At 42.3% G+C, this 18,794-nt stretch overlaps 1 protein-coding gene and 1 pseudogene across 1 annotated transcript in view; both read right to left on the reverse strand.

Moving 5' to 3' along the window:
- Nucleotides 1-385: 385 nt before the first annotated feature.
- The window catches only part of FANCB (FA complementation group B), a 55,268-nt gene continuing 36,859 nt past the window's right edge, over nt 386-18,794 (reverse strand). The window contains exon 10 of the mRNA XM_065915318.1: nt 386-462. Coding sequence (XP_065771390.1) covers nt 445-462 — 18 coding nt within the window. The 3' untranslated portion in view covers nt 386-444. The remainder of the gene's footprint in view (nt 463-18,794) is intronic.
- On the reverse strand, nt 17,792-18,457 carry LOC136153793 (cardiotrophin-like cytokine factor 1 pseudogene; annotated as a pseudogene).

The following is an 18,794-nucleotide window of genomic DNA, read 5'->3' on the forward strand; positions in this document are numbered from 1 at the left end:
AAGGCAGATGTTGAATGGAGTGCCCAAGGTGGGTGATATACTCTTGAAACTCATTTTCACTGTTATGTAAAAGCTACTGAACTCCTTTCGTGATGTAAATATAAGAAGAGAAGGCAGCACTATTCAGCCTGAGAAGACTTGTGGGAACTACATACCAGCTTTAAGATTCAAAGGGAAGGAGATATAGGGGAATCATAGGAAGTCAATTCTCACCTTGGTCCTGGAATGTGGCAGGGCGAAGGCCTCCAGAGAGCTCATGCAAACAAGAGATGAGATGAAGAGCCTGTAGTTGGGCCGGCTGCCTGGACAGAGGTACCAATAGCCAGACTGTGCTAAAGCCAAGCTCTTTGTCTTGAATCTCCACGTCAGGAGCAAGCCAGCACAGCAGAACAAGTGGAAGTCCAGAATACTGTCTACTCCCCTTCCTCACAGTGGTCTGCATGACTAGGGTCCCAGTCTGAGCTGTGAAGAGAGGAAATCTTTGAATTAAAGGAGAGATTGATGGTTTACATTTTAAATGTAAAGCACTCATCTTGTTTGACAAAATAGATACTATAAAAGGATCATCAATGAAAAAATCTTATTCCGAACTCTGTTTCAATCACCTAATTCTTCATAAGCAGTAATTTTATTAGTTTCTGAATGAGTTTCTTCTGGCTACTGAATCAGACTACCACAAACCTGGCTGCTGGCATCCTTTGACCTCGGCTGCATCACTCTATTCTCTGCCCTCGTGGCCACACTGCCTTCTCTTCTCTTCATGTCTGCAATAACTGAAACAGACACAGGTTCCAGAGATTAGGAACTAGCTCTATCTGTTGTTGCTGCTGTTTAGTCACTAACTCCTATCTGACTCTTCCTACCCTATGGACTGTAGCCCATCAGGCTCCTCTGTCCATGGGATTTCCCAGGCAAAAATACTGGACTGCGTTGCCATTTCCTACTCCAAGAGATCTTCCCGACCCAGGGATGAAACCTGCATCTCCTGCATTGACAGAAGGATTGTTTACCACTGAGCCACCAGGGAAACCCAGGAACACAAGAGACTCAGGTTCAATCCCTGGGATGAGAAGATACCCTGGAGAAAGAAATGGCTATCCACCCCAGTATTCTTGCCTGGAGAAGCCCATGGACAGAGGAGCCTGGAGGGCTACGGTCCATGGGGTCACAAAGAGTCAGACACAACTGAGTGACTGAGCACACACACATAAGCAACTACAAGTCTCTTGGGTTTTTGGACCCAATTTCAAAGTGTGGGGGTGGTGGTTTCCACACACCTCCAAGAAACAATTCTCTGGACAACTACTGGGTGTCTTATACTGTGTCCTCCCACATCAGACGCCAGTCACAAGCCCAAGTTATTAGACTTTTGTACAGAGAAGGAAATGGCAACCCACCCCAGGATTCTCTCCTTGAGAATCCCATGAACAGAGGAGCCCGGCAGGCTACAGTCCATGGGATTGCAAGTGTCAGACATGACTTAGTGACTAAACCAACAACAGAATTATTATTCCTCTTACCAACCAGCTATATATCAGATGTTCCCATGACCCCCTCCTTGGGTTCCATGAGTTTGTTAGAGCTGCTCACGGAACTCAGGAAACCCATTTACTCCTTGGTGGTTTAGATGCTAACTCATGTCCAACTCTTGCAACCCCATGGACTATAGCCTGCCAGGCTCCTCTGTCCACGGAATTCTCCAGGCAGAATATTGGAGTGGGTTGCATTTCCTTCTCCAATTTACTCCCTAACTTACCAATTTATTATAAAAGGATACAACTCAGGAACAGCCAGGTGAAGGAAACACCTGTGGCAAGGTATAGGGGAAGGGCACAGAGCTTCTTTGCCCTCTTCAGGTGCCACCTATCCCAAATTCCCACATGTTCACCAACCTGCAAGCTCCCCAAACCCTGGAGTCTTCATTAGGTAGGCATGGTTGATATAATCACTGGCTACTGGCAAAGGAACTCAATCTCCAGCCCCTCCTCTACAGGGGAGGGGGTGTTGGAGGTAAGGCTGAACCTTCCAACCCTCCAATCACAAGGATGGCTCCACTGACAACCAGCCCCCATCATTAAGTGCAGTCCAAAGGTCACCTCATTAACTTAGCAAAACACACTACTGGATCTCTCTTTACAGGGAATTCCAAAAAATAGCAAAGAGAGATAAAAATACCAAGGAGAGCTAAGGAAGCCTTCTTCAGTGATCAGTGCTAAGAAACAGAGGAAAACAAACGAATGGTAAAGACTAGAGATCTCTTCAAGAATATTAGAGATATCAAGGGAACATTTCATGCAAAGATGGGCACAATAAAGGACAGAAATGGTATGGACCTAACAGAAGCAGAAGATATTAAGAAGAGGTCGCAAGAACACACACAGAAGAACTATACAAAAAAGATGTTCATGACCCAGATAACCATGGTGGTGTGATCACCCACCTAGAGCCAGGCATCCTGGAATGCAAAGTCAAGTGGGCCTTAGTAAGCATCACTATGAACAAAGCTAGTGGGGGGTGATAGAATTCCAGCTGGGCTAATGCAAATCCTAAAAGATGATGGTGTGTAAGTGCTTCACTCAATATGCCAGCAAATTTGGAAAACTCAGCAGTGGTCACAGGACTGGAAAAGGTCAGTTTTCATTCCAATCCCAAAGAAAGGCAATGCCAAGGAATGCTCAAACTACCACACAATTGCACTCATCTCACATGCTAGCAAAGTAATACTCAAAATGCTCCAAGCCAGGCTTCAACAGTACAGGAACCACGAACATCCAGATGTTCAAGCTGGATTTAGAGAAGGCAGAGGAACCAGAGATCAAATTGCCAACATCCATTGGATGATTGAAAAAGCAAAAGAGTTCCAGAAAAAAAAATCTCTGTTTTATTGACGACGCCAAAGTCTTTGACCATGTGAATCACAACAAACTGTGGAACATTCTTAAAGAGATGGGAATACCAGACCACCTGACCTGACTCTTGAGAAATCTGTATGCAGGTCAGGAAGCAACAGTTAGAACTGGACACAGAAAAACAGACTGGTTCCAAATAGGAAAAGGAGTACGTCAAGGCTGTATATTGTCACCTTGCTTATTTAACTTATATGCAAAGTACATCATATGAAATGCCAGTCTGGATGAATCACAAGCTGGAATCAAGATTGCCAGGAGAAATATCAATAACCTCAGACACACATGATACCAACCTTATGGCAGAAATCGAAGAACTAAAGAGCCTCTTGATGAAAGTGAAAAAGTTGGCTTAAAATCCAACATTCAGAAAACTAAGATCATGGCATCTGGTCCCATCAGTTCACTTCAGTTGCTCAGTTGTGTCCGACTCTTCACGACCCCATGGACCACAGCATGCCAAGCCTCCCTGTCCATCACCAACTCCCAGAGTTTACTCAAATTCATCTCCATTGAGTCGGTGATGTCATCCAACCATCTCATCCTCTGTCATCCCCTTCTCCTCCTGCCCTCAATCTTTCCCAGCATCAGGGTCTTTTCAAATGAGTCAGCTCTTTGCATCAGATAGCAAAAATATTGGAGTTTCAGGACATCAGTCCTTCCAATGAACACTCAGGACTGACCTCCTCTAGGATGGACTGGTTGGATCTCCTTGCAGTCCAAGGGACTCTCAAGAGTCTTCTCCAACACCACAGTTCAAAAGCATCAACTCTTCACTGCTCAGTTTTCTTTATAGTCCAATTCCACATACATACATGTCTACTGGAAAAACCATAGCCTTGACTAGACAGACCTTTGTTGGCAAAGTAATGTCTGTGCTATTTAATATGCTGTCTAAGTTGGTCATAACTTTCCTTCCAAGGGGTAAGCGTCTTTTAATTTCATGGCTACAGTCACCATCTGCAGTGATTTTGGAGCCCCCAAAAATAAAATCTGATACTTTTTCCACTGTTTCCTCATCTATTTGCCATGAAGTGATGGGACTGGATGCCACGATCTTAGCTTTCTGAATGTTGAGCTTTAAGCCAATTTTTTCACTCTCCTCTTTTACTTTCATCAAGAGGCTCTTTAGTTCTTCTTCACTTTCTGCCATAAGGGTGGTGTCATCTGCATATCTGAGGTTATTGATATTTCTCCCGGCAATCTTGATTCCAGCTTGTGCTTCATCCAGTCCAGCATTTCTCATGATGCACTCTGCATATAAGTTAAATAAGCAGGGAAACAATATACAGCCTTGACGTACTCCTTTCCCAATTTGGAACCAGTCTGTTTTTCTATGTCCAGTTTTAACTGTTGCTTCCTGACCTGCATACAGATTTCTCAACAGTCAGGTCAGGTGGTCTGGTATTCCCATCTCTTTAAGAATTTGCCACAATTTATTGTGATCCACACAGTCAAAGGCTTTGGCATAGTCAATAAAGCAGAAATAGATGGGGTTTTTTTTTTGGAAGTCTCTTGCTTCTTCTATGATCCAGCAGATGATGGCAATTTGATCTCTGGTTCCTCTGCATTTTCTCATCACTTCATAGCAAATAGATGGGTAAACAGTGGAAACAGTAAGAGACTTTATTTTGGGGGGCACCATAGTCACTGCAGATGGTGACTGCAGTCATGTAATTAAAAGACGCTTACCCCTTGGAAGAAAAGCTATGACCAACCTAGACAGCATATTAAATAGCAGAGACATTACTTTGCCAACAAAGGTCTGTCTAGTCAAGGCTATGGTTTTTCCAGTAGACATGTATGTATGTGGAATTGGACTATAAAGAAAACTGAAGAATTGATGTTTTTGAACTGTGGTGTTGGAGAAGACTCTTGAGAGTCCCTTGGACTGCAAGGAGATCCAACCAGCCCATCCTAGAGGAGGTCAGTCCTGAGTGTTCATTGGAAGGACTGATGTCCTGAAACTCCAATATTTTTGCTATCTGATGCAAAGAGCTGACTCATTTGAAAAGACCCTGATGCTGGGAAAGATTGAGGGCAGGAGGAGAAGGGGATGACAGAGGATGAGATGGTTGGATGGCATCACTGACTCGATGGACATGAGTTTGAGGAAGCTCCAGGATATAGTGATGGACAGTGAACTCTGGTGTGCTGCAGTCCATGGGGTTGCAAAGAGTTGGATATAATTGAACAACTGAACTGAACTTATAGGAAATTCCAAAGATTTTAGGAGCTCTGTGCCAGAAATGAGGCTTATGTTCATGCTAAATCACTTCATTCCCTTTCGACTCTTTGTGACTCAGTGGACAGTATCCTGCCAGGCTCCTGTGTCCATGACATTCTCCAGGCAAGAATACTAGAATGGGTTGCCATTTCCTTTTCCTATGGATCTTCCCAACCCAGGGAGCAAACCCACATTTCATTATGTTTCCTGCATTGGCAGGTGTGTTCTTTACCATTAGCACCACCTGGGAAGCCCGCCAGAAATGAGGATGAAGACTAAATACAGTTGACCCTTGAACAATGCAAGGGTTAGGGGAGCTAACTCTTCAAAGTCATCCTTCCATATCCTTGTTTCTGAATTCTCGGATACAACCAACCAAGGATCACGTAATACTGCAGTGTTTACTATTGAAAAAAATCCTAGTATAAGTGGACCCTTGAGGTTCAAACCTATGTTGTTCAAAGGTCAAGTGTACACACACACACACACACACACACACACACACACACACACACACATATATATATATATATATATATATATATATATACACATTTCTTATTATATATCACAACATCACAAGTAAGGAGTTTTAACTCAAGGGTAACACTAGCAACACTAAAATAATAGACACTTGAGAATTTATCATGTGGTACCAGGAGTTCTCCTAAACATTTTATATGTATCATGCCATTTTTTTTCTTCTTTGCTGGTCCATATATAGTGTAGGATCCCAACTCCCCGACCAGAGATTGAACCCATGTCCCTTGCATTGGAATTGTGGAGTCCCAACCACTGTAGCGCTAGGCAAGTCCCCATCATTCCATTTATGATCCCCCATTTTACAGTCGAAACTGAGGAGTCCAGCTTCTGGCCAAAAACTTACACGTGATTTTCCAGACCCAAGCAGAGGCAGGTGTCCTGATTTGTATCTGACTTCCAAGTCCAGGCACCTTCATTCAAAGGCCTCCTTCTTAAGCTCCTTGAACACACTTTCCTCCACTCAGACTCAGTCCTTTTCTACTCCTAGCCTTTCCCCTCTCCCTTCCCCTACTCCCAGGTCCATAGAGCAGCAGCAGCCCCTTGTGTGGGCCTCCCTCAGCAGGCAGATGACCCCTCTGCCTGTGCTGACCCACCTAGCGGGCCCTCCCTCGGTGGAAAATGGAACCATGGGTCGCTGGTGCTCTCTCTGCTCTTTCTTATACTATCACAGTAGGTGAGTAAATGCTTGAACGATGCTTTTCTTTTGGCTGGCTATCTTCATCAGCTACTCTGACACCTGGCAGCTCAGCTCTTCATAGCTCAGCTGAGCTGCAGACAGAAACGTGGGCCCCTGGAGGCTAAATAACTAGCCTAACGTGCCTGGCTATAAAGTGGTAGGTCCCAGATTTGAACTTGGACTGTTTTCTAAAATCAGAATAACATACACGATTAGCTGAGAGTAAATAAAGCCACGATGAGCCATGCAGAGTTCACAAAAATATTAAACTTCACCACAAGGACAGAGAAGCCTGGTGGGCTGCAGTCATGGGGTTGCAAAGAGTCAGATGTGATTTAGTAACTGAACAGCAACAACCGTAAGACTTGATACTCATTGCAAATAATTCACGGGGTTCTGGCAGTATTAATTTTTGATCTGAGCCCTCCTAAAGCTAGGTGTGTGGTTGAGAGAAATGACTCTCCCAGTTCTACAAACTCTAGAAAATTCCCATTAACTATATTTCTAAGTTTGTTTCCCTCTAAAGACTCTGCAAAACACTGCTTGCTCTTTTCACCTGAAAAGAATGCTCTCACAAACCTGACCCATGGTAGTTTTTCACTGTGAAAATGGGGATCACAAAATATTCAGTGTTAACTTTATATGTGGGTATATTCTACAGTTTCTAGACAACATGTAACCTGAAAAATGATTCTATTCTTACTGTCTGAAGATTAACATCACTATGCTAGCTTGCTTTGGCTTAATGTTGGCATGGTATATCTTTGTTCATACTTTTACTTTTCACCTTTCTGTATCTTACTATTTAAAGTGCATCTCTTATATGTAAGACAGACAAACCTAAACTAAGAAATATAAAATAACGATAACAACTTGTGTCTTTTATCTGGAATACCCAATCCATTTACATTAAATGCAATTACTGATATTGTTGGATTTATATCTACTATCTTACTATACTATCTACAATATTTTGGCCACCTGACATGAAGTGCTGACTCACTGAAAAAGATTCTGATGCTGGAAAAGATTAAAGGCAGGAGAAGGGGGAGACAGAGGATGAGACGGTTGGATGGCACCATTGACTCAATGTACATGGGTGTGAGCAAACTCCAAGAGATAGTGAAGGAAAGGAAGCATGGCATGCTACAGTCCATGGGGTTGCAAAGAGTTGAACATAAATGAGCGACTGAACAACAACAACAAAATCTTACTACTGTATTTGTTTTCTATCTGGCCCATCTGGTTTATGTTCCTTCTTCCCTTTTCACTTGTGTTCTTTTTAATTAATAACATTTTGACTACTCTTTCCCTAGTTGTTTTAGCAATAATTTTTTATCAAGGTAAATTTACATAAAATAAAATTCACAGATTTTAAAGGTATAGTTTGATGGTTTCTAACAAATGTATATTATATACTTATGCAACCATCACTCTAATCAAGATTTACAACTTTTCTATCATCGCAAAAAGTTCATGCCCCTTTCTAGTTAACATCTTCCTCAGTCATAGATTAATTTTGTCTGTTCTAGAACTTCACATAGATAAAATCATAAAGTATTTACTCATTTATGTTTTTGTTCAATACAATATTATTATGCTTATGAACTTAATCTATATCATTGCTCTTTTTTATTCCTGAATAGTATTTCATGGTAGGATACAATACCACAATTTGTTTACCTGTTTTCCTTTTTTTTTTTCTCCTTTGGATTTTTTATTTATTTTTTTCCCAATTATTTTTATTAGCTGGAGGCTAATTACTTTACAACATTGTAGTGGTTTTTGCCATACATTGACATGAATCAGCCATGGATTTACATGTGTTGCCCATCCTGAATCCCCCTCCCACCTCCCTCCCCATCCCATCCCTCTGGGTCATCCCAGTGCACCAGCCCTGAGCACTTGTCTCATGCATCCAACCTGGACTGGCGATCGGTTTCACACTTGATAATATACATGTTTCAATGCTGTTCTCTCAGATCATCGCACCCTTGTCTTCTCCCACAGAGTCCAAAAGTCTGTTCTATACATCTGTGTCTCTTTTTCTGTCTTGTATATAGGGTTCCTGTTTTCCTATTGAAGGACATGTGGGTTCTTTCCTTCAGGGGTTATTATAATGAAGCCACATAAACACTGGTGTATAAGATTTTAGAGGGATATATTATTTGAGTAAGTACCTAGAAGTGGAATTTCTGAGCCATCCAAACATCTATTAATCTTCAGTGTTTAACTTATAGATTATAAAATGCTCTTTTTTGGCTTACTACAGCCTAATACAAACTATTATTTTTTCATTTTCCTGATATGTTTAGAACCTAATACTCATTTTTTAAAAAATTGGGAGTACAGTTGCTTTACATTGCTGTTTCAGTAGAACCTAACAGTCTTAAAATCCATTTCCCCTCCAGACTGCTTTGTAATTGTTGCAATGCATCTTATATTACTGTTTTAATCATTTATATACTTATTTTTCTCAAATGAAAATCATATTTTAAGATGTACAACATATTTTGATACATTGTGAAGTGATTACCACAATCTAACTAGCATTTCCATCACCTCCCTGTAGTTAGTTTTTTCTTCTATGATCTACTCTTTTAGCAAATTTCAAGCAGACATTAACTACCATCACCACGCTGTACACTAGGCTCCCAGGACTTATTCATCTTATAATAGAAAGCTTGTGCCCTTCGATCAATTACTTCTCCTTTTCCTCTACCCTTCAGGCTCTGATACACACCAATCTACTCTCTGGTACTATGAGATCAATACTTTTCTTTTTTTTTTCTTTAACAATTTTACATATAAGTTAGATCATGTGATATTTCTGTTTCTCTGTAGGTTTATTTCATTTGGCATAATGTCCTCCAGGTTATCCATGTTGTCAAATGGAAGGATTTCCTTCTTTTTTAAGGCTGAATAATATTTGATTGCATATATGTAACATTTTCTTTATTCATTCATCTATCAATGGACATATCTTGCCTGCTGTGAATAATGCTGAAATGAACATGAGACTGCAGATGTTTCTTCAAGAAACTGATTTTATGTCCTTTGGATACATACCCAGAAGTGAGAATTGATGGATAATATGAATTTTTTATTTTCAATTAAATTTCCATTTTGAATTTTTTGAGGAAAGTATCAATTTACATTCTCACCAAGAATACACTGCTTTTCCAGTTAATGTTTTTGATGTGACAATTTACATCTTTTATATTGCATATCCAATAACAAATTATTGCAGCTATATTTTTAATACTTTCATTATTTAACCTTTACACCAAAGTGAGCCAGATACTATCATTACAATATTAGTGTACTCCTAATTTGACTATATATTTACCTTGACAGGTAAGTTTTATACTTTCATATGATTTCATGTTACTACTTAGCATTCTTTTCTTTTCAACTTGAAGAACTTCCTTTAGCATTTCTTGTAAGTATATCCAGTTGTGATGAATTCCTTCAGCTTCTGTTTGCCTAAGAATGTAATTCTCTCTCCTTCATCTCCTTCATTGCTCTGTGTGTGTATTAGTCACTCAGTCGTGTCCGACTCTTTGTGACCCCATGGACAGTAGCCCCACAGGCTCCTTTGTCCATGGGATTCTCCAGGCAAGAATACTGGAGTGGGTTGCCATTTCCTTCTCCAGGGGAATCTTCCTGACCCAGGGACTGAACCCGGGTCTCCTGCATTGCAGGCAGATTCTTTACCATCTGAGCTATAGGGAAGTCCCTCAACTTTGCTGGGCAAAGTATTTGCGGCTGGCAGATTATTCTTTTACCAATTTGAATATATCATCCTGCTCTTCCCTGGCCTGCAAGATTTCTGCTGAGAAATCTTGAGACTACCTGAGAAACCTACTTATGTTGAGGGCTGGGTGTTGGAATGTGGTTTTTCTTGTATGTAATGAGCTTTTTTTCTCTTGCTGATCTTGCTTTCTCTGGAAAGATGCTCTCTTTGTCTTTGATTTTGACAGTTTTATTACAGTGTTTCAATGAAATCTTGGTTGGGTTGAACCTGATTAAGGACCTTTGACCTTTATGTACCTGGACATCCATATCTTTCCCCAGATTTGGGGCATTTGGGGCCATTATTTCTTTAAATACGCTTTCTGCTCCTTTCTCTTTTTTCCTTTTAGGATTTCTATAATACCATTTGGCTTGAGTTGTCCTGTAAGCTTTCTTCATTCCTTTTCATTCTTTTCTCTCCTCTGACTAGATAATTTCAAATGAAATGTCTTATAGTTCACTCCTCTTGATCAAGTCTGCTGTTGGAACTGTCTATTGCATTTTTAAATTTCAATCATTATATTCCTCAGCTCCAAAATGTGTTTGGTCTTTTTAATGTTTTTTTTTTTTTTTTTTCCCTCTCTGTTGAACTTCATTTTGTTCTTGTATCTTTTTCTTGCTTTTGTTAAATTGTCCATCTATAGCTCTCTGAACTTTAGATCAGTTATTTTGGACTACCTGTCACGCAGTTTGTGGATCTCCATTTCTCTGCAATCAGTTACTGGAAGTTTACTGTATTCCTTCGGTCGTGTCATGTTTCTCAACTCATTGTGATCTGTGTAAACTTGTCTGTCTGCGTACTCAAAGTAGTCACCTCTTCCAGATATAACAGACTGATTTTGGTAAGGAAAAACCTTCACCTGTGAGTCAGGGCATGCCAGCGCATACTGTGGCATTTGGTCTAGTGGTGTGAGGTGCCAAGTGTGGGGGCATGTGGTGTCTCTGGGACTGGGGCAGTGCAAAGCTGCTCTTCGACTCAGTCAGCCATTGATCACAACACTGACAACTCCAGGATCCACTGTGATGAGAGCTGCAGGGTATCTGGTGGCTACAATGGATGTTGGGGTCCTTAGTGATACCTCCAGGTTCAGAAGGGAGGGTCTGGGGCTGGTATTAGTTCTGGCCAGGCCTGGTGGTGTGCACATGTTCGACTATGGACACTGGCTGTAGGTGCCTTTGTGGGGGTGGAGGCCAGCTGAGGGGACACATGCAGTGACAAGGGCCAATGTCAAGGGTTGGGGCCAACGGTGGACACAGAAGTACCTGCAGGCTTCCAGGCTATTTAATGTGCCCTCATGTGGCTGCAGGAGCTAGCTGCAGGTACACGCATGGCAGTAAGGTCCAGTCAAAGGAGGCAGGGCCAGCTCCAGGCATACAAGCAGCTGAGGTGCCTGGACTTTTGGCACCCCCTCATGCATCTACTGGGGCTAGCTGCAGGTAGCCACAGGGTGGTACTGCATGGACCTAAGCTGGCATTATGCACCCAAACAGTCACAGGTGTGTTAGTCGCTCAGTTGTGCCTGAGTCTTTGCGACCCCATGGACTGCAGCCCACCAGGCTCCTCTGTCCATGTGAGTTTCCAGGCAAGGATTGCTGGAGTGGGTTTTGTGGCTAATTGCCAGTGCAGATCCTGGGTCCTGGACGTCCTGCAGCAAGTTCCGGGCAAAGACAGAGGAAAACAGGAAGGGACTCAGGCAACTGGCGTCTGTCTGCAAAGGCAAAATGAGGCCCTCAGGAACAGAAGCTGCAGGGGGCCACGGTGGCTGTGCTGGCCATTGGTTTCCTTAATGTCGAAAGTTTCTGGCACCTTCTGTGGAGAGGTCTGCTGGGGCCTGTGACGAGGTCCTCAGTGATGAAAGCTGCAGGGGTCTGCAGCATCCTCAAGGCTTGTCGAGGTCCTCAGTGGCAAAGGCTACTGGGGTCTTTTTCAGAGCAGGTCACTGGGAACCACATTCACTCCCACTGCATGGCTGATACTAGTAGCCCCTGCCCATCTTCCATATTCCTAGCCATCTCCAGATGTCACAACTATGCCAGTCTCTGGGTAGCGTGAAATGAAGCAGGTCTTTTGTGCTGTATCCTGAAAGGCTGGGTAAGCTGGTCACTCATCACTCGTTCCTTTCTTTTCCCAGCAAAGGGAACTATTTTGGGCCAGGGAGCTCCCTCCGGGCACTGACCAGTGTTCACTTGGAACTGGGATGATGCAGGCAAAATGGAGCTGTTCTTCCTACTCTTTTTTAATACAGTTATTCTCAGGTTAGTGGTCCACTGTGGTGCTGAAGCTTCCTAAGTGGACTCCTGAATACTCCCAGAGCTATTTTTGTTTGTGGATTGCTCATTGTTGTTCTCTGGAGGGAGACAGAGGCTTGGGTGTCCTGCTCTGCCATCTTGGTAATATCACTTTTCTGTCGTCATGTACTTTAATTCTACAAATAATTTGAAGACATAACAATAACTGTTTTGTACAATATTGATTCATGTATATTGGCTATTTATCTTTTAATATGTTCTTCATTCTCTCCTGCAATTTTCATGTTTTCATACAGCATAATTTTGTTCTTGCCTGGAGAAATGCCCTTAATATTTTAGAGCAGGTCTGCTGGCAATGAATTCCCTTAGTATTTGATTGAAAATGTATGTATGTTATCTTCATTTTTGAAGCATATTTTTACTACATCCATAGTTTTCAGCTCAGTTATTTTCTATAAGCAGTTTAAAGGTGAAATTCCATTGCTTTCTGGGTTTCAATGTTTCTGATAAGACACTGACTGTTGGTTATACTCTTGTTCTTTTGAAGGCAATGTATTCTTCTCTAACCCTTTTTCAGATTTTACATTTGACTTTATCAGCTGTTTTTCCTTAATGCACATTAAGTGCAGTTTCCTACTTGTTTCATGAGTCCCTGAGTTGATGTCTTGCATCAGTTTCAAACAAATTCTCAACTATGACCTCTTCGAAAATTGCTTTTGCCTCATTCTCTTTTCCTATAGAATGTGAATTGCATGAATGTTAAACCATTTGAGTAGGTCTTACATGTCTTTTATACACTAATCTTTCTTCCATTCTTTCTTCCTCTGCTTCAGTTTGAGCATTTTCCATTGACCCATATTCCAGTTCACTAATCCTACATCCTGCCATGTCCCCTCTGATGTCAAACTCATACATGATGCTTTAAATTTTAGATACTGCCTTTTTCAGTCCTAAACTTTCATTTTGATTATTTAGACATCCCAATCATTTAAAATTATCTGTTCTTTCATCTATTTTGTCCTTATTCTCTATTTAGAATATATTCTATAACATATTTTAGAGTTCTTATAAGCTAGCTTCAGTATCTGTAACATCCATGGATACACATCTATTTTTTTCCTCTTAAATGCCAGTCTTGCTTTTTGCTCATCTAGAAATTTAACTGTGTGCCAGATAGTGTGAATAAGAAAACCATAGAAGTTTCACAGAAAAGAGGGTTTCCCTTTTATTATGCAATTAAGGTGAGTAGCTAATAAACTCAATCCAATCAGAAATTCAGCTTGATCTGGAACATACTGCAAACTTTGTAAGGCCCTGTCTCCTTCTGGTATATTTCTGTTCATAGGTTCTGGAAATACAGATCTCCTTGGCCCTAGACGCTAACAGATATTTCTGACTTTCAGAGGTTTTCAGCCTCCATTAGCCTCCTACTTCATGCAGCTTTAAAATTTGGGAAATATCTTTAAGGGGAAACTCACCATGTGTTTGAAGCAATGCTCCTCTCTGGCAGCACTGCACAACTGAAAGATATTTCAGATATTTGTCTTTTAAAAGTTTTTGTGCTAGCTCCTCCATTTCTTGTACAGCCACTGATGATGAAAATATTCCAAGGTGAAAACTATGCGCCTTTAGAGCCCCTTAATATTTCAATGTCATTACAGTACTATGCAACTGCTAAAAGGCTGCTGGCTTCTCTGTCTTCAAGCAGAAGCCCTTTGCCTGGAACAAGCGTGATCTACAGCCTGTCCCGAGATAAACAAAGGACCGGCAATTATTGAGTCATTTTGGAACAACTCTCCTCCATTTTCTGTAATTTCAGTTCATCCACTTTGTTTCCACAGCTCTCTGAATCCTTTAAAATGTGACTTTTGTAGTGCATCCAGTTTTGTCTGGTGGGAGAGTGGCAATGTATTTCCTTTCACTGTTAAATGAAAGTCAGGGTTTGCTTTTTTGTCACTGAGTGTATTTGCTCTTTATTTTCATTTATGGACTTTGAATTTTAGGTACAAAACTTCCTACCAGTCTGAAAGCTGCTTCCAGCACGCATCTCAAGGTTTAGGCTTGCTGAAACAACACATACATCTGCAAAGTTTGCCAAGATCACAGAGCTGAAAGTTGTTAGTGAAAGTCCAGTTTTATGGATGCATTTTTCTTTTTGCTTTAAGTTGCACATGTTGTTAAAATGTTTATTTGCATCTCCTTCTCCATTAGTTTTTTCTTTACCATTTTCCCTATTGACATGTTCCCTTTACCATTTTCAAGATATCTTCTCTGTATTATGGATGTTAGTCCTTATTTTAAGCCATATCACAAATAACATCTTTCCCATGTTGTCTTTTGACTTTATTTTTTAATAAAGATGTTTTGAGTTTTTCTTTTTATATGACTGAATGTTACGGCTTCTGGACATTGTGAAATAAAGATAATCTTTGGAAGTTATCCCTTATTTTCATCTAGTTTTTTGTTTCCTTTTTTTATACTTGAAACTTTGATCCTGGTAATGGGCACATTCTCACATGTCTTCTCCAGATGGCTACTTGGATTTCCTAAGATCACCTTTTGCTCACTGAAGTGGAATGCTGTCAATGTACATATTCTCATATGCATCTGGTTCTATTTCTGAACTTTCTGTTCTATTATGGTGTGTCTATGTGTATACCAGAAACACATTTTTGCTCATTGATATTTTACTATATGGGCTTCCCTGGTGGTTCAGTGGTAAAGACCTTGCCTGCAATGTAGGAAACACAGGTTTGATCCATGGGTCATGAAGATCCCCTGGAGAAGGAAATAACAATCCACTCCAGTATTCTTGCCTGGGAAATCCCATAGGCAGAGGAGCCTGACAGGCTACAGTTCATAGAGTTGCAAGAGTCAGACACAATTGAGTGACTGAACAACAGCAATTTTACTATACATCTTAATAACCAGTAGGATGACTCTGCACTTGCTTTTCTTTTTCAGAATCTTCAAGACTTTTCGGGCTTGCAGATTTTTCCACAAAAACTTTAGAATCAGGATGACTTGTTTCAAAGAAAATCTACTGGTATTTTTATTGGAACTGGATTATATCCAATAACGAACATAGAGAGAACTGACAACTTAATGACATTGAGTTTCTATTTAAAAAGATATGTCACTATTGATTTTTTTTGGAGGGGAGGGTCCTTTAGCAGTATTTGTTTCCTTCATTCTGGTCTTGCACCTTTCTTGTTAGGGGTACTTTTTTGTTCTTACTATAATTATGCTATATTTGCTTTCTTATATAGTCTCATTTTGTGGATAATGGATTGGAATGAATTTTTCAATACTTGAAAATGAGATTGCTCTTCAGTATTAGAAGGGCCAAAGAAGCTATAGGGATGTTCCAGAAACAAGAAGACTGCCTACACTGAGTTCAGCCTATTCAATAAAATACTGTTTTCATAAAATGAAATAATTTCATTGAAGGAGTTCAAGCTATTCTTTTCCACGATTTCTATCATTGTTGTTGTTCAGTCACTCAGTCATGTCCAACTCTTTGTGACCCCATAGACTGCAGCACACCAGGCTTCCCAGTCCTTCACCATCTCTTGGAGTTTGCTCAGCTTCATGTCCATTCTATCATTAACTCAGAAACCTGGGAGCACTCCTTGGCTACCCCCTCTCCTTCTGTTGACCATCTATGAATTGGTTTTTAACCAATGGTGAACATCAGGCTCATACTTGTAGCTTTTAAAAATACATACAGCCAGGTTGACCCTTCTGATTCAGGTCTAGGGTAAGTCTAGGCATGTGTATGTGTGTGTATACACACTCAACTCCAGTGATTGTGATGCCCCTGCGTTTAAGAATTATTAACAAATCAAAAACTAAGTCCTGTTGACCATACATTCTAAATATCTCTGCCAGATACTTTTCCATTTTTACCTTTGCCAATTTTTTTCCTGAGGCAAGCATTTTATTGGTTAATACAAGGATAGAAATTTGGCAATAAATATCACCTAATATATTTTACTCCTTGGAAGGAAAGTTATGACCAACCTAGATAGCATATTAAAAAGCAGAGACATTACTTTGTCAACAAAGGTTCGTCTAGTCAAAGCTATGGTTTTTCTAGTGGTCATGTATGGATGTGAGAGTTGGACTGTGAAGAAAGCAGAGCACTGAAGAATTGATGCTTTTGAACTGTGGTGTTTGAGAAGACTCTTGAGAGCCCCTTGGACTGCAAGGAGATCCAACCAGTACATTCTAAAGGAGACCAGTCCTGGGTGTTCATTGGAAGGACTGATGCTAAAGCTGAAACTCCAATACTTTGGCCACCTCATGTGAAGAGCTGACTCACTGGAAAAGACCCTGATGCTGGGAGGGATTGGGGGCAGGAGGAGAAGGGGACGACAGAGGATGAGATGGCTGGATGGCATCACCGACTCGATGGGCATGAGTTTGAGTAAACTCCAGGAGTTAGTAATGGACAGGGAGGCCTGCGTGCTGCGATTCATGGGGTCTCAAAGAGTCAGACACGACTGAGTGACTGAACTGAACTGAATATATAACATCTTCAAATAAATAAATAAACTGAAGAGTCATGAGTGGGTGGGGCTGAGGCCTAGGGCTTGGGGGAGCTGCCCCCACACCTCAAAATGCTATTGCAATATAAACTTTGAGGAAATTCTGTGGCTGTGGCTATGGCTGCCCTCCTCAGCCTTGACAACCCACATAATCTGGGAAAGAGGGTGGAGGGGAAGGGTCCTGAAGCTGGCAAGAAAATCCTTAGCAATGTCCTTTTGGTTGCCACCTGGGACATTGACTGCCTTGGTGACCCCTGTGCCTGGTCTGTCCCTCCCACTCTGCTTTCAGTATTACCTCCAACGCAGACCCCAGCTCTTCCCTTTTTAATCCCACCTCTTCCTGTTTCAACTTGCTACCATGTGTGTTTCCTGAATTGGATGTGTTATTTGGGGGTAAGCGGAGCAACACTCATCTAAGGAGAGGATGGCAGCCAAAAGGTTTCATGCCAGAAAGGTACATGAGATGGTGGCCCACTCCCTACCTACAGGCATGCTTCCTGGAAGCGCCATTTGAGGGCTTGGGTGGGTGCTGGCAAGTAGTGGGCAGGAAGCATGAAGCTATGAGAGCCTTGCACCAATCATTTTGGGCTCCTTTGAGCATCACATCAGATGGAAATGGGATGGGGCCTACTGCACCTCTTCCCCAGGCCTGGAGGAGTCAGGAAGGCTGGGAGTGGATGGGTCTTATTGAATCACATCCTCTTCCAAGTCCAAGGAGGGCTAAAGGCTCATGGCTTCGGCCTCCTGGCTCAATGAGCATTGGCGTATAGGTTTCTCCTTCCCAGCATGGTAGCAGGGTTTCAAGGGGGAGGGGAAAGAGAAGGTGGTAAAGGAAGGTCAGAGGTTACAAGTCACAGACCTCCAGGGGCAGGGTGACTACAGTGGCCAGAGGCTGCATCTTCTTTTTGAGCCCGCTGAAGTCCTTGGCCGAGTGTCACAGGCAGATCTGCAACCCCTTCAGCAGCCAGAAGCTGTCCATCTTCTGGAGGAAGTCACTGTGGGCAGGGCCAGGGGCCCAGGTGGGCTCAGTCCCAGGCAGAGGCTGGGCAGTGGGTAGCCCAGAGCTGCCACAACACCCACATGTCTCCCAGCACACCCTAGAGGCTGGTGCAGAGGTGGGCCCGGCTGTGGCACTGCTTGACAGTGATGGCCTTGAAGGTGGGGCCACTCAAGTAGCACAGGTGGTAGCTGTAGGCGTCATAGTTCTGGGTCAGCAGCGGTTTGTCTTTGAGGTTTCGCCACACCTCCAGGATGACAGAGGGCCTGAGCAGAGTCTCTGCCCCCAGCTGAGGTGTGTTGAAGTCAGGCTCGTTGAAAGGGGGGGCTCAGGTAGTTCAGACTGGTCCCGGCCAAGCTGTGGAGCTGGTGTCCAGGTAGCAGGTGAGATCATAGGTTTTCTAGATGGAGAGGCCAGGCCCTGGGTTCCCCATGCAGATGAGGGCTAGGTGGGGGTGGGGTGGGGGAGGCGCCAGAGCAAGGTTCGCAGGCTTGCAAGCATCCCCAATGAGTCCCCTGCCACCGGCTCCCCGACATGGACAGCTTGGTGGGCTCCAGCCAAGCACCAAGGAAGCAGCAACTCCGGCCGCCTGGCCCAGCCCGGCCCAGCCTGGCTCAGTTCTACTTATCCCAATTTAAACCAATACTTCATCATCTCATGCCTAGACCACTCCAACAATCTCCTCATTGCAACTCTACAATCTACTCTTTGTCCCTTACAATCCAGCCTCTAAACAGCTAACAGGGCCATATATGTAAAAGAAAAAGCAGACTGTGCCACATGCTCACATAAATTCCTTCAAAACTTCCCATCTATGATTCTTAAACATTGATTCACTGACAAGTGCCAG

This window comes from Muntiacus reevesi, chromosome X, assembly GCF_963930625.1.
Source record: "Muntiacus reevesi chromosome X, mMunRee1.1, whole genome shotgun sequence".
Lineage (NCBI taxonomy): Eukaryota > Metazoa > Chordata > Mammalia > Artiodactyla > Cervidae > Muntiacus > Muntiacus reevesi.